At 54.2% G+C, this 15,715-nt stretch overlaps 1 protein-coding gene across 1 annotated transcript in view; it reads right to left on the bottom strand.

The window, feature by feature from the left end:
* Gpr107 (G protein-coupled receptor 107) overlaps window positions 1–15,715 on the bottom strand; it is a 69,685-nt gene continuing 53,970 nt past the window's right edge. Inside the window, exons 15-18 of the mRNA XM_026386357.2 lie at window positions 14,744–14,793; window positions 13,175–13,258; window positions 11,308–11,429; window positions 1–4,560 (exon numbers count right to left, since the gene is read on the bottom strand). Of these exons, the coding sequence (XP_026242142.1) occupies window positions 4,464–4,560; window positions 11,308–11,429; window positions 13,175–13,258; window positions 14,744–14,793 (353 nt within the window). The 3' untranslated portion in view covers window positions 1–4,463. The remainder of the gene's footprint in view (window positions 4,561–11,307; window positions 11,430–13,174; window positions 13,259–14,743; window positions 14,794–15,715) is intronic.

Raw genomic sequence — 15,715 nt, 5'->3', positions numbered from 1 at the left:
TCCAGGAGCCAGGCTCCCTCAGGTACAAACACCCACTTCCGGCATAGGATCTTTATTGGACATGGTTGCATCACAGCGAGAGATGTCCTCCACAATCGCCTGACCTCATCCCACCCCAGCCCATCCCTGCAACAAGCGCACATGGACGCTCTTCATTGACATTAGCGCTAGAAAAGTCCAGAAAACTCCTCCATCCACTGATCCAGAAAGCACATAGTGTTTACAGACCCGCAAGCCCTTCATCAAATGAAACTTGGTTTTGGATTAACAGTTTGTGTTAGCACGTTGGCCACTGTGCCCAGCTTCTTTTGAGGTCATGTGACCAGGCGAACGCCATGCACGCCCTGCAGAAGCTCCTTAAGGGGCCGAGACCCTCTGTGGACAGGATTTCCGACCTGTGAGAGCAGCAGCGCCCTCGCTGCTCAGCAGGCCCACCCCGCAGCCTCAACCAGGCCCCAAGGTACCTCCCCGTCTCTCCCTCCTTTCCTGGATCATCCAGACTCTGTCCTGTCAGGACCCCACCTGGTCACCCATGCAATGCAATCACGTCCTTGCTCCCTCAGGGGGTGTACCCGTCCTTCCCTGGGCAGTGAGCCATCTAAAGGTAGGATCTACTTCTCAAGCACACCCCTAGAGGGGGGCACACATGCATCACCAGGCCACAGAAGTGGCCCCAGGGGAATGGAGCCAGGGCAGTTTGCCAACCAATAACCACGTTCCAGGTGGTGACAAGTGTCAGCATCGACTCAGGAGGCTGTCTTCAGGACTCCCTGCCAGAACACCCCAGGGAAAACCAGAGTACAGAACAGTTAGCATGTTCTAAACAAATGTCTTGGTAAATTGAGAGCTATAAGTCAAAGTCCTGAATCCTAAAAGGACAAGAAAAGCAGCTGAGCCTGGTGTCACACTGACCTCTATGAGACGGGGACGGGGGCAAGCTGGGCGAGGTGTGGGGCTCAGGAGCAGGGCCAGAGCAGCCGCTGGGCAGCTGGCCGTGTGACTCACTGGCGGCTCTCCTGGGTGGATGGAGCTGGGCCTGAGACCTCACCAGGTTCCCCAAGGCTCTAAAAGCCTCCTTTGAACAAAGAGCTTCAGGGTGGGGGAGATGGCCAGACAGCCATTTGCAACGGTCATCTTTTGACTGGGGACTGAACCCAGGGGGGCTTTCTTACTGAACCACATTCCCAGCCCTTCTTTTTTTTTTTTTTAATTTGAGGCAGGTTCTCACTGAATTGCTGAAGGCCTAAGTTGCCGAGGCTGCCTCCTGCCTCAGCCTCCCGAGCTGCTGGGATTACAGGCGTGGCCACCACACCCAGCTCAACAGTCATCTTCCACACTGCCTGCAGGGATGGGCTCGTGGGGAAGACAGTCACACATGGTCCAGGCTATGACGTACAGTGTAACCTTCTCCATAAAATTCTCCTTAGCTTGGGAAACACACTCTGCACAGAGCAGCTTGGAGAAAATGCTGCAATGCACCAAGGCCCTTGCAGTCCTCCCAGCGCGCCCGCCCGCGGGGAGCCAGCAGGCACAGCAGAGGGGCGAGGAGGAGGGAGGCTGCGGAGCAGAGATCCTGATGAGATCATGGTGCGGGAGCGGTGATCTCGCCACAGCAGTCTGGGTGTGTGTGTGGGGGGGGGGGGCACAGAGGCCGCGTTGCCTTGGCTGGCTGGACATGTGGTAGGGAGAAAGAATCTAGGTGGTTTTACTCTAAAGTGGGTTCCTGGAGAAAAAAGGACAAGGAAAAACCACCGACTCAGGCCATGGGTCTGATAAAGCATCTTTCAGACTGGAGCAAACTGCTCATTACAGGAGAGTGAGCTGCCAGTTTGCCAGAGTCATGCTCAATATCACCAAATGCAGTGCCACTCAAATTTTAAAGCACCGAGGGATCAAGAAATAGGATGATCGGATCCTTGGCCAGGATTAAGAGATCAATTTATTTCTTGTTGTCCAAGAAATAAATTTCTAGCAAAATACACACTTTATTAGATTTCACAGCCAGCAGCACTTCTAGCCCACAGCAGATTCTCGGAGGAATCACGGACATTTTGCGTAGGCAGAAGCAGGGCGGGGGAGCGTCAGGCAGAGCTATAAATACCTACGGCTCTGCCTCAGGCACCCCATCTTCTCTGCCCAGTGCCTGAATACTGCAAGGGCTTCCTGTGCAAACACTACGGCGAGCCTGGTGGGCCAGGAAGGTCAGGCTGCAGGAGGTGGCTTGTCAGCGGGGGCAACTCCCTAGCTTTGGATCCTAATCAGTCCTCTTTGTTCAAGGGCAGAGATGGACCCTGGGGCCTGCTATTAAGTGGTGGAGAAAGAGACAGTGAATTACAGACCGAGATGGAGAGCGTCGATGGTGTTTCTGGTCTGGGCCGAGCCTGCTTTGCCAGTCCTGGGCTGGGGGTTGGTTCTTCATCGCCAGCCTGACTTCAAGCCTTCGGTGGCTATCCAGAACACAGGCAGGAAACCACCCATGGCCACCTGCACCTGGGACCCACCTGGTGTCATGTGCACAGGTTTGCTCCAGGAGGGTCAGCCTGCCAGACTGCAGCTGCTCAGTCTGACCCCAAGACTCGGGTCCACAAGCCTTCCCTTTGCCACCCTACTTGCTTCCTGGCCTTAAAAAGCCAGAGGACGACGACCCTCCTAGCGGAGAGGTCTTGCCACACCTTCTGTTCCTTCCAAGGCGGCTGGGCCTCGTCCACATCTGCTGCTGGGGGATCGGCAGATGTGTCCCCTGAGGGAGGTGCAGATGGAGTTTCAGCGGTCACAGAAGGAGACACATGCCTGCAGCGCTGGTATCATGTTTATGCACAGGAAAACCAAGTGTTGAACTACTCCCTTCCTCCCTCCAACTCCGCTCCCGGCCCACAGCCCCAATTAACTTGGGGAGAAAAAGGAAAAAGGAAAGGTCCCCAAGTAAATCCTCAGGGCCTGTTTTTCCTTCTCTTGAGGACAGGAAGATGCTCACACTCCCCTACACACACACCTGCCTGAGGGAGTAGTGCTACCACTGGGCAGAGGCCCGTGCCTCCTCGGCAACAGCCAGCGGGTGGGAGGGTGTGGACGGCTAAGGAAAGTGCGCAGGAAGGACGCTGCTTCCCGGAGCCCAAGTGGCAGGGACAGAGAGAATCACCATTTTCTGAGAACTTTTCAGGCTCCCAAAACTAACACAGTGAGGGAGCCATAGGCCCCATGGTTCCTGACTGGCCCTTCCGAGCCAGGAAGACCTGTCCCTTGCAGGCAGCTCTCCCACAAGCCGCGGCAGGGTCTGGCTGGAGCTTCTGGAAGTGACCCTACCCAGCTAGGCCACCAAGCATCACAAAGCTTTCCTGATGGGGGGTGTTTGGTCACTGTGAAGCCCTCCATCACAAGGGACCACCTGAGTGTGTCCCACCATTTGAAGGACTCCTCTCCAGTCACTCTACTCCTCCCAAGAGCCACCAGGGCTCCTCCCACACCCTGCATCTTGGAGGGACTCCCTGGGCAGGGAGGGACCCTGCCACCTGCGGCTGGTCAGCTGATGCGCTGCCTCCACCAAGGCTCCTGGAGCCCGGGGTGACGTGCTGAACCACCTGGAAGCCCCGCGTGCCATGAGGCACTCGCTGAAATGCCCAATTTCTGCCCCAGCTGTTCTTAAGGAAAATTTGTCCCTGTTTTCTTCTAAATTCTGATCATATTTTAAAAATAAAAAAAAAAGTAAAGCCTCAAGAGGGGAAGAAGACAGGAGGGCTGTTGCTCTGCTCAGGAGGGGCCCCAGGGAGACCCGGGGACGCTTCTGCGCTTAAAGACAGTTCCATCCCGCCCTCAGGAAGCCCACGTCCCTCCAGTGGGGTTGTCCTGGGGCTGGGACCCTGACAGTGACAGGATGGCACATAGGCAACAGGCCTCCTGTGCCCTCAGTGCCGGTCACTGCCAGGGTCTGGAGCAGAGGTCAGGGTGCCACTCGGGCTGGGACCTGGGCAGCTGCTGGGCACCAGTGGAGCTTGGCCTCACCTCCTAGGATGGTTTCGATGCATTTTCACCTCCCAAAGATGTAAGGACACCCTTCCGGTCCCTTTTGGACATCCTTGGAGACCTGTGGCCATTCCCCAGAGCAGCATGGAGTGCTGTGATGGCAGCAGACAGTCGCCGAGGCCGGCCACTGCAGCGCTCAGGGCCACCACTGTGTGGGCCTGTGGGCCCATTAGGAATGTTTCAGTGACAGGCAGGTTCCTCTCCTCCTCCTCACTCCGACCTCCCTCCCCCCTGAGGACAGTCCCAGGTGCCTGGCACCAGGTACAGATCCAGTTTCCCTCAAAGAGTACAAAGTAGGTGTCCATGGCACTTCACCCTGCCCCAAGCTCTGCGGTGTCGCTGTCGGAGGCCGGCGGTGGACTGTCGGAACTGCTCTTGCTCACCAAGAGGACTACGGGGTAAGCTGCAGTGTTCTCTGACAGCGCCATCCTCCCAGTCAGCGCTCACGCGGTGCCTTCCCAGTCACCCGGGGGCTCTGCAGCGCCGTTGGTCACCTTCTTGACTTTCTTCATGTTTTCCATCACCCCTGATGTCGTCACTCTGAGAAAGAGAGAGAACAGAAACAATGAGGGCCCTCTTGCAGGCGATCGTGAAGAACCCACCACCTAGCACATGGCTGGGGCTCAGGACTGGACAGAACTGGAGGCCTCCTGCCCTCTCTGTGAACTGTACGGTCACTTGAGCTGAAGTGCAGCAAATAATTCTCACTTTTCAGAACAGTCATGAGAAAAAAATTCTCCTTATCAATAAATATCAGCTGTCATTATCACAACCATCATCGCTGCTCTTCATCGCTGCAGCCTCCACAGCTTTTACCGTGCACAGATGACAATCATGGTTAGGAGACCAATATCTGTCATAATTAACACTTGGAAAGGGAAGCTCGCCAGCTGTGCGGATTGTGATGACCAGCCATGCTGGGTCACTTCTCAGTGACGGACAGAATCACAGATTAGGAGGAAACTTCTGGGCTCAAAGGCTCTTTGCCCATTGGAGACGGTGAAGCTCTCTCGGCCGACCCAGGCCCCGTCTCAGCAGGCTAAGGTCAGCCGTGCTCAGCACATGGCCTGCTTCACCCTGCGTGCACCCCTGGGGCACCTCTTCTGCCTGCTGGTGCCTGGCACTAAGGGGGTGCCCCGGAGCTGCTCACTGAACAAGAATTAAACACAGAAGCAAAGAGCCGAGCCAGCCAGCCCCTCCTATCAGTAAGGACGGCACCACCTCTGGAGAATGGGCGCCTGTGAGGAGACGTCGCCTGCCTCCTGGGTGGCAAGGGCCCAGGTCGAGTGTTCCATATCCACCAAAGAGCTGAGTGGCGCTACAAGCAGGGGACACCAAGAGAGACGCCAAGTGCCAAAAACCACCTGGCCCAGCCCTGCCCCTTTCCTGATCAGTAAAATCAACTCCATCAACTTGACAGACCCTCCAAGGACCAACCTACCCCCTACCAACTACCTAATCCCAATATTATTATTAATCCTAATATTATTATTATTAATATTATAGTAATATATAATATTAATAGTGACACGGTGGCCCTATATGGGACACATCCAGAGTTACCCTTCTGGACCCTTTCATGGATATGGAAACCCCCCCACACTTTGTGCTGCTTCTGAGGCCAGGTCTTGGGGCCCTGCGGTCCTCCCTGAGTGGGGACTTTCCACCAACAAGGGTCCTTCGGGCGCAGGTTATCTGTACTGTGACAAAGCTGGCACCAGACATGCTGCTGGAATGTGGATGTCAGGGGAACTGAGGGACTCCTGCAGAGGTGACAGACTAGGGACAAACACCCCAAGACAAAGGAGGGGCACCCGGCAGCACTTCCCACAGCTGCTCCCGGCCTGGCCTTGGGAAGGGATGGTGCTCTTGGCGGGGAAGCTGCAGAGCCCTGTCCCACCCTGGGCTATAGAGCCAGAGCCTCGGCACGGCACGAGGACCAGAGCCTTCCCAGCTCCACACAGCACCCCCCCCCCCGTTCCCCCACTGGCTCAGACCACAGCGGGAGACAGAAGTCTTCAGACACCCCAGTGAGGTCACACTGTCCCCGGGGGAATGGTGCCTCCCTAGTAAAGAATAAGGCACAGCTCACATGGACACCCGAGGCCAAGCACATTCCCGTGACCCGGGTTCGGTCTTGACGGGAGGCTTCCATCCCCTGAGAACCTTCCTCTGTAGATGGGCGCCCACTGGAAACAACTTCAAGGCCCAGTGCAAGGTCACAGAAACAGAACTGGGACTGCGGGTCTGCAGGACCCACAGCCAGGAGGGGCGGCCTTCGGGCACGTGTGCAGAGCGGGCGCCAGGACTGAGGAGGGACAGTCTAGGAGCCTCGCTGCCCGGCTCTGGCGAGAAGCCCCTCTGCTGCGGGAGTGGAAGCTGGAGGGCTGGACTGAGGCGGGGAGGAGCTGGCCGGCAAGAGGCTGGGGGGTGGCCCTCCACAAAGAACTGTCCCACCCTGGAGAAGATGGGGAGGGGTGTGGGGGGTGCTGGGTGGAGCCCCACCAGACCGGGTGGCACAGCAGGCCCTCAGCAGGCGCTGAGCCCAGGTGAGGTAAGGACACCAGTGCTGGGGCTCTGGGATGAAGGGGATGGTGAAGACAGGAGGCCAGGCCTGAGATGTAGTCCCTCCTTCTACACTGAGGAAGGTGGCTCAGGCAGCTCCTGAGTGTGCTGTTGGTGACAGGGAGATGGAGGTGGCACTAGGCCCGTGGGGGAGTCAGGGGAGAAGAACTTGGCAGAACTAGGAAGAGTGCAGCCTCAATCCTGAGACGACATGAGAAGGTGGACAGAGGGACTTGAAGCTGGGAGGGGCCGGGGGTGTGTGGGCTTGGGTTGGGCTTGGGAGTGCTGGGAAAGAGAAGAGGACACTGTTCTGCGGGGCGTGGACCCAGCGGGGGGGGGGGGGGACAGGGAGGCTCAGTGTGGCCTGGAGCAGAGCTGCTGGGGTGAGCCCTCAGAGATGAAGGGACACACTGGGTAGGGACACACTGCCTCCTGTTTCTCAGCAAACCTTCTGGGAAGTCAAAGGGACACCTGGGGCCCAGGTGCTGTAATGGTCCTGGCCAGCATTCCTGGCCAGCTGACCATGATTTTGCCTGCAGCTCAGACACTGCAGTAGAGAGAGCAAGGGGCACGCAGGTTAGATTAATACCCTGACGCCTCTCCACGGGGACACACGGAGGTGGCTGTGGTAGCTTTGCAGACACCTCTCTGGGGGTCCTAGTTTGGGTTTAAATGCTGAAGGGGCCAAAAAGCCACAGAGCCAGCAAGCCACATCACAGACAGCCCCTCTCCAGCACTGTCCACGCAGGGCAGTAGGGGGCTCTGCAAAGCTCAGGTGACATGATGGCAGCGGGAACCCCTAGCTCTGCAGCTCCAGTGACAGGCTCTGGTGCAGACGGGAGGTGGGCCTGCCCTCCTGGCTCTGCACCCTCCTTGCCGGGTGGTGCTGTGCCTTCCTGGGCAGGTCTGTGGCGCGTTGCTGTGACAGTGTCACGCTGGTCTTGCACGCACTCCTGAGGGCAGCTTCAGCACCGCCTGCCCTGCCACTCCACACCTGCTTGGGGGCCGACGGGCTGACACGGCCAGCACCAGCGACTCAGCAGCAACAGGACAAACGGCTTCTCAGCCCAGGGGCCACACACACGGCCCACCTCTCAGCCTGCCTTGGGGGACTGAGGCCACGGCTCAGTGCTACTCCAGGCCGGGCATCCGCTGGGACTAGGAAGGTGAAGTCTGCAAGGGGAGAAGGGGCTGTGAGCAGAGGAGCCCTCAGACGGAGAGAGCAGCTCGACCTGCCCTGCCTAAGTGGCATCGGAGCCCAGGTCTGCGGCAACTAAGGGCCAAAGACACACAGCTCTGGCGATGCCAGGCCGACAGCCCCATAGTTCAGGCCGAACAGCCAATGTGCAGTCCGTATCCCACGTGGGCTACGGAGCAGGGTCACTTGGGTGAACTGGGCTGGCACGAACAAATCACAGACTCAGAAAACACCTTTTCTGGGGGCGTTTCAGGACAGCTCCTCCACCCCAGCTGTAAGCTCCCACAGGGGCAAGGGAAAACCAAGGGAGCAGGCGAGAGCGCGAGCACGCCCAGAACCCTGGTTTGTACTGAGGAGAACATTCCATCCAAAAAAGGAAAAAGATAGTATTACAGAGGAACGAGAGGCAGCCCACTGCCACCGGGAAACCCCACTCCCAGAGCTCCACCCCACTGCCCAGTGAAGGCGAGGTCCACCTGCCTTCACAAAGAGCAGACACCAGTTTCACCCTCCATTGCTCAAGGCTAGGGGTACGGGCTTAGCTCCTAGGTGGCAGCTCCTGACACCAATGGATGCACCTGTTTCTAGAATTAAAATATGGTTTTTGGACTTGAAATACACAGAGGCCTGGGTAAGAACTAATTCTGCTGGTCTCCAATTCTCCTGTTTCTACTTTGTTCCCGGCCGAACTCAGGCAGCAGGAAGAGGTTCCTAGAAAGGGAAGCCCAGGGGGACAACTTCATGGCCTTAAACCACCCCAAGCGTTTCTTCTCCTCTCACTTGTCCCAATGAGAGAGGAAATTCCAAGCATTAAGGGTACATGTAGCATGCAAAGTGGCTGCCAAGTCTGATCATTAAAATTTCATCTAATACATTTTAACTCACTGGACTTTTTTGACAATAAATTCTGCGACTAAAATTGGTAGGCCCAAGAAGATGTAAGAGCCACAGGAGGGCTGCACGCTCCTCCTCACCCTCCTTCTGAGAAAAGTAGAGGCCTGATGGGGTCAAGGGCTGCAAAGACGCAGGACTGTGGGCAAGCATGGGCCTCAGAAAGCAGACACAGTGACCCTGAAGCTCTGCCCCGAGGGAGCAGGCTGAGGCCTAGGACCCACCTGGCAAGACCCACTTCCCACATGGGCTGTCTCCACAGCCACAGCCCGGCCTCAAAGGCAGGACAGCAGGTGCGGACACACTGGAGAGTGGCAGAGAGTGGCTGGGTGAGGCTTGCACGCCCCACGGGATGAGACCTGCTAGGAAGCTGTGCACCTTTTCTGGGGCATGTGTGTGGGAAACCAGAATACTTCTTCCCATAAAGAGGCTCAACAGGAAGGACTGTGGCTGATGCTTTACAGACAGCCAATGGCTCTGGAGTATAGAGGCCAGGGCTCTCCTTGCCTCTGGCTTGTGCTATTTCTGGAAGATTTAAGAGATGCCATCCAGGTATAGCACTTCCAAGCAGAAGAGATGATAGCCCCAGTGCCATGTCATCCCTGAAAAGCCATAATGAGCCCACACGCTCACCTGTGGTGGGCATGGCGGCTGGTGGTGAGGCCTCCGTGTCAGGCCACTTCTGCTCTGTCCATCTAAGATGCCCACAGAACTTTCTCAACGGAGCCTTCTCTCCCTTTTGTACAGTGCTCGGGATGGAACCCAGGGCCTTGTACGTGCAAGGCAAGTGTTCTGCCACTGAACTATACCCCCCTACAGCAGCATTCTTAGCTAAACAGAAATCCTAGAACTTTCCAAACCAATTTCCTGGCCGAGTGAAAGGTGCTCTGCCTGGGTTAGCTCCTGAACTCCTTCCGTTTCACACTGCCGGCTGAACCGAGCCAGCGCTCCCCGGAAACACCCACTCCAAGTTACACCCTCCAGGCCTGACTTCCTGCAGCTGCTCCATGTGCAGCCCCTCTGCCACCACCATGCAGCTCACTTCACTCTCAAGGTCTGGCTCCCAAAGCCACACTCAGCATGATCCAAACACAAGAGTGTAAACTAGGCCACCACAGGGTTCTCCCTGACCCAGCATCCCAACCTTCCCCAGACCTTGCCAGAATAAAGACATTCCAGCTCCCCGGAGTCTGGGGGTCAGTGCATCTCCTCCTTCTCTTCCCAACCTTCCTTTTTTTTTTGGGGGGGGGTACAGGGATTGACCCAGGGGAGCTTAACCACGGAGCCACATCCCCAGCCCTTTTTATGTTTTATTCTGAGTCAGGGTCTGGCCTCGAACTTGCCATCCTCCTGCCTCTTCAGGAGTAGCTGGATTACAGGAGTGCGCCCTGTGCCTGGCCCCCTCTCGACTTTAACAGGCATACCCACCGGCTTGCTAAGATGCCTACCCCTAACATCAACAAGGATGGAGAAATCAATTCCGAAACATTAGGGAAAAATCAACTTCAAAACAAAACTTTAAAAACTTTTTGCCCCGAGGCAAATACATCCTCACTTCCACACACAACGGCTAAGGGAAAGGATGTGGGGAACAGGAACTCTGGCCATGTGGTTTTGGAGTTCAATTCTGTAGAGGAAGCCCTTCAGCTTCTAGTTGTCAATCCTGGAGGACCACTGCCAAATATCTGCGGCCAAGATCAAGGCCTCCAGAGGGACTAAATCCACAGCCCCTGCTCCCAGTGAGCCAACGAGGCTGCTGCCTCCAGCTGACCTGCACAAGTGGCACCTGGGCCAACAGTCCCAGCTCAGACCTGCTACTTCTGGAAAGGCCCAGCTGCTGGTCCTCCTGCTCCCTTCTCCTGCCTATAAAAAGGCATCTATTTCTTCCTCTGCACAGGGAGATGCCAGAAGGGGTCCATCTGGGCACTGCCTTCATTTATTGTCCCAGCAGAGCAGCCAGCACAAAGAGCTGGCCCACACTGCCTGGCAGCCAAGCAGAGCCCAGCATGGGCTGAATCTTGGCCTTTGAATTATAAAAAGGCAAGAGGCAGGTGGCGCTGGGGCAGCGCCTCAGCCTGAAGCTCACGGTGAAACACGACCACTGAGCTGGCTGAGCACACTCAGAGCTCACAAGCAAATAGGCTTAATCACTGTCACCCTTCTAGAAAATGATCGCCCTCTCCTAGAAACAAAGCCCCTAAGTCCCTTACCCTGTGACTCAGAAAAGCCCCAAACAGTGCTCAGACCAGATCAAAGTCACTGTGCCAGCTGTGAACAGCCACTTGGGCATCTGATACAGAGGACATGGAGGATCAGCAGCAGACTCTCAAAGGACACTTTCAAAAATAAGCTGCTGTCGATGTTTCTGCCCTGGCCATTGAGTTACAGGAAGCTGCTGCAGTGGAGCTTGACAGCTGCCAAGTTCCTCTCCCCCCGACAGACTAGCAATGGCTGGCAGACACTGCGCTTCAAACCTAAGAGCGCCTGGACGTGCACAATCACGGCCTTCTGCTGAAGGTGGAGGGCACCTCTGGAGCAGCAGGATGCCGAGAGCAGCAGGCCCCTCCACGGTGCCACTTTCAGGTAGGCACAGGGGGCAGGGCCGGGGAGAGGGAGGAAGGGGGGTGGCTTACACAGATTCCATTTCCAAGTCATCTTCCTCCTGAGACAGCTGTAGGTAGGGGTTATCTGAAGCCGGACGGAACTTATACCCCGTCAGAACGAAGAACACCAATGTGGCCATTTCATCCAGGAGCTGCAGATTTAAAAACCACCCCAAAATAAAGGGATCAGCAACACTATCCTTCAACACGACCCACATATCCGCACAGTTCACTCCTTGCTAACTGCTCACTCAAGGCCTCGGTTCAAGGCCACGTTCATGGCCCCTGAGCACTCCCTAGATCTAAAGCCTAAGCCAGGAGCAGTCTGCCCCTAGGATCAGCGCCTCGTGCCTTGGGCACATTAGACCAGCCCTCTACTCCACTGAGCTCCGTTCCCAACTCCTTCAATGGTACTTTTTTTTTGGCGCGGGCGGGGGGGGGACTGGGAATTGAACTCAGGGGTGCTCTACCACTGAGGTACACCCCGAGCCCTTTCTGGTTTTTGAAACAGGGTCTGAGTTGCTGGGGCTGGCCTGGAACTTGTGATCTTCCTACCTCACTCAGCCTCCTAAGCTGCTGGGATTACAGGCGTGTGACACCACATCTGGCTTCACTGGTACTTTTTTGTACCATGGATTGAAACCAGGTTGCTTAACCACATCCCCAGATCTTTTTATTTTTTATGTTGAGACAGGCTCTTGCCAAGTTGCTTAGGGCCTCACTAAGTTGTGATCCTCCTGCCATAGCCTCCAGAGCCACTAGGATGACAGGTATGCATCCCCATGCCCGGCTCACTAGTACCTCTTAAAAGTTCAATTTATACCCAAATTTTCCAACACTGGTGCCTAATGTACCAAGTCAATTCTTCAAGAAAAAAGGATAGCTAAACCATCTGGTTGACTCTGGCAGTTAAACAGTTCTAGGGCTGGGGTCACAGCTCAGTTGGTAAGGTGCTAGTCTCGAATGCACAAGGCCCTGGGTTCAATCCCCAGCACCACAAAACAACAAAACAACAAAAACGGTCCTAGGATTTACAAAGATATTGGATGATTCAAATAATAATAATATTAGGGCAAAGAAGGAAGGAGGGCTGAATTCTAAACTGTTCTAGGCCTGATAGCTAGGAAAGACCCCATCCCATCCAAGCTTTAATTACAGAGGGCAATACTGACTCTGCCTGAGGCTTTTCTCTAAAGAGTTTTAAAATTGAAAACTAAAATCAATAATGCAATTATGCCAGATTTCTCATGTAATCTAGCAGCTCTCCAGAGCAAATAGATAATAATTTTTTTTTTTTTTTTTTTTTTTTTTTTACAGAGCAGGATTATTCAAGGGTGAAGAATAGAAACAGAATTCTTACAGGGGGGAAAGGGGGGACCCTGATAAAGGTAACTCCAAATAGATAATCATCATCATCATCTTTTTTTTTTTTTTTTGGTTCTAGGGATTGAACCCAAGGGCGCTTAACCACTGAGCCACATCCTCAGGCCCTTAAAAAAAAAAATATATATATATATATAGTTGTAGATAAACAAATACCTTTATTTTGTTTATTTATTTTTATGTGGTCCCGAGGATTGAACCCAGTGCCTCATGTGTGAGGCAAACACTCAACTACTGAGCCACAACCCAAGTCCCCCAGCCCATTGGTTTTTTTTGTTTGTTTTTTGAGACAGAGTCTCACTAAGTTACTGAGGCAGACTGTGAACTTGCAAATTTCCTGCCTCAGCCTCCCAAACTGCTGGGGTCACAGGTCCCAAATAGGTAATCTTAACTGTCGCTGGAAGAGATGGCAGGTTTTAGGGGCCATTCCCATGTGAATAAGAAACAACCTTAAGTTACATCCCCGGACTTTATCCTCAGACATGAACTCTGCACCGTCCCAAGAGCAGTATACCTGGTAGAGCCACTTCCACTGGAATGGAACAGCAAGTTTAAGGAGAAATGCAATGATCCTGGTGAAGTATATGTAACACACAATCTGTATGAAGAGGAAGGAAACAAAACACAAAATCAACAGAGAAGTTATAACCATTTTCTTCTAATAAATTGCTTTCACAAACTCACTACAAAACAGAAAACAGAACCACCCAAAGACTTGCGTTTCTTGGAGTGTTAACTCATAAGTACAGCAGAGAGAGATGGCCACTCTGTTGGTTACACTGGGAAGGAACTCCTCACTGTCTCTAGGTGGCCAAGACGATGACCACAGCCACTGAGGGAGGACAGCACACTTGGGTACATCTGCTCTTAGACCCTCCTCACCTCTCCAAACCTCATTTCAATCTCCCAGGGGCAGCCTTTTTATTCCCAGGCTTGGAGAGATAATTATCAGTAGTAGCAGCCAACTACAGCCCACAGGGAGAGGCTGACTCCTGGCCTCTCTGGCTGCACTGCTGTAAAGGTCCAGGGCCACAGTCAGGACGTATCCACACCTGTCCTCATGGGGAGGCCTCCACTTCACTGCAGTAATGAGGGCTCAGTTGCTGCCCAGGCTGCTCATGGGACCAGACTCACGGTGGCCAGGCTTGCAGGCAGGCCAGGCATGCTAGGGTTTCGGGCACACAGGCCCAGTACCCTTGCCTGGCCATTGAGAATCACTGCTCATGGCCACCTCCTGTGTCAGGAGAGGCTCTGTGGTGACTCCTGTGCCTCTTCTGGTGGAGGACAAGGCCCTTGCAAAAAGTCACCTACCCCTGCTTCTCTAATGAAATCGTTAATGTTCGCCCATATACAAGAATCTTCCAGTGACAGTCGAGGCCAAAACCATGACAAAAGACTTGGCAACTTTCTTTAAGGAGCCACAGAGCAAACTCCAGCAGACCTGCACCTTACGGACACCAAGAAACCACGACCCTAAGAACTCAGTGGTTCTGACTTGGTGGCTGTGCTTAGCTTACAGGGATCTCTCTGCACACCCGTCACTGTCCCCATTCTTAAGTTTTACAAAAACCGCCTCCATCTCTGTTCTTAAGGGAAATATCACCATTAGCATAACATGAAACTAGTTTCCTGCAGAAAACTTTGAGAGGGAGGTTCTCTAAATCTTACGGGAAAACATAAAGCCTGCAGAAGGGCACAGGGTGCAGCCCTCGTTTTCTTAATGAACAGCAACACCCCAGGGAACGGCTTGGAGGGGCACACGCCAGGACTGCTATGGAGAGCCACCACCTCACCGTGGCAGCAGCCCTGGACAGGGTCAGCAGGCTCCACAGGGCTGTGCTGGGTTTCTAGAATCCTGGCATTTATATTTTATATCAATGTATTATTTAACCACTTAAAGTTAAATATAAGAAGTAGTAACCCGGATATTTAGTTTCCGTTTTGGGAGGTACAGTCTGTTATGAAGCAATCCGAGCAGATCCAGGGCTGCCACTCCTGGGCGTCCATCCCGCTTCCCGAATTGGCTCTGCCCCCTGAACTGATCTAACTGAGAGACTCAGGGTCTTTTTTGTTTTTTACTCACCAGGACGTAGTAATGTCTGAAAAGCTTCAGCTTTGCTAAGTTAATGGCAGCTAGGGACAAGAACAACATGAAGAGTTCATTAGCTTCGCTTCTTGCCTGTCTGCGCGCTCGATCGTTCATTCACTCTGAGGCAAGACCCTACCAGCTGAGCCAGCCCCTGAGCAGCTTGGACTCTGGGGGCACACCATTCTTGGGACCCCTGTCCTGTTCATGTGCCCCCTCAGTCAAGAGGGGTTGAGACACACCTCACTTCTGGCAAGGAGGCAGATGGGAGACTCCGTCCACGCCAGGGCCTGGTGAAGCTGCTCTCACAGGCCACCCAGCTGCAGCTGCTCTGAGGGCAGCTGCGTACTGCACAGGGGCACCAAGGAAATCACAGATGCCCACCTGAGGGCCAGCGCTAATCCCCTCAGCTCTGCCACTGTACCCAGGGAGATGCTCTCTCCACTAGGACCCACTGGGTTGGCCCCAGAGTGACAGCTGGGGAGCCGTCCACCAGCCAAGGGTGCAAATTCAATTAACCCTCAGACGCACTTGGCAAATTTGGCTTCAGTTTCCGTTAAGTGCCCTGTAATAATAAGCCCTTTAAGTACAACCTCCTTGGCTATCTCCTGCCTTCTCTAGAGTGTTCAAGGTCAGCGAGCCAGGACTTCCTGCCACTGCTGGTGGCTATGAAATATTGATGACCACGGAGGGTAGCCTGGCTCCCTCCCCGATTAGCAATCCTTTCATTCATCATAAACCTCCCGCAGGAGGCAAATTAATTCTGCTTAATAACATTCAATTACTGATTCAGTTTAAGAATGAGTCTGTGGGTGGCAAAGGTTCAAATTTCCTCTTCCTCTCTCCTCTGGCTCATGATTAGTGGGGGACAATCAAGTTTAGGATTCCAAAAGAAATTCTGGGAATGCCAAGTTATCGTCAAGGTGATTATCCACAGGAGCCTCCTCCTGGAAACCAAAGAGGGCTGGC

This window comes from Urocitellus parryii, chromosome 4, assembly GCF_045843805.1.
Source record: "Urocitellus parryii isolate mUroPar1 chromosome 4, mUroPar1.hap1, whole genome shotgun sequence".
Taxonomy (NCBI): Eukaryota; Metazoa; Chordata; class Mammalia; order Rodentia; family Sciuridae; genus Urocitellus; species Urocitellus parryii.
Note: the sequence above shows the minus strand (reverse complement) of the source record. Positions and strands in the feature narration are given on the sequence as shown.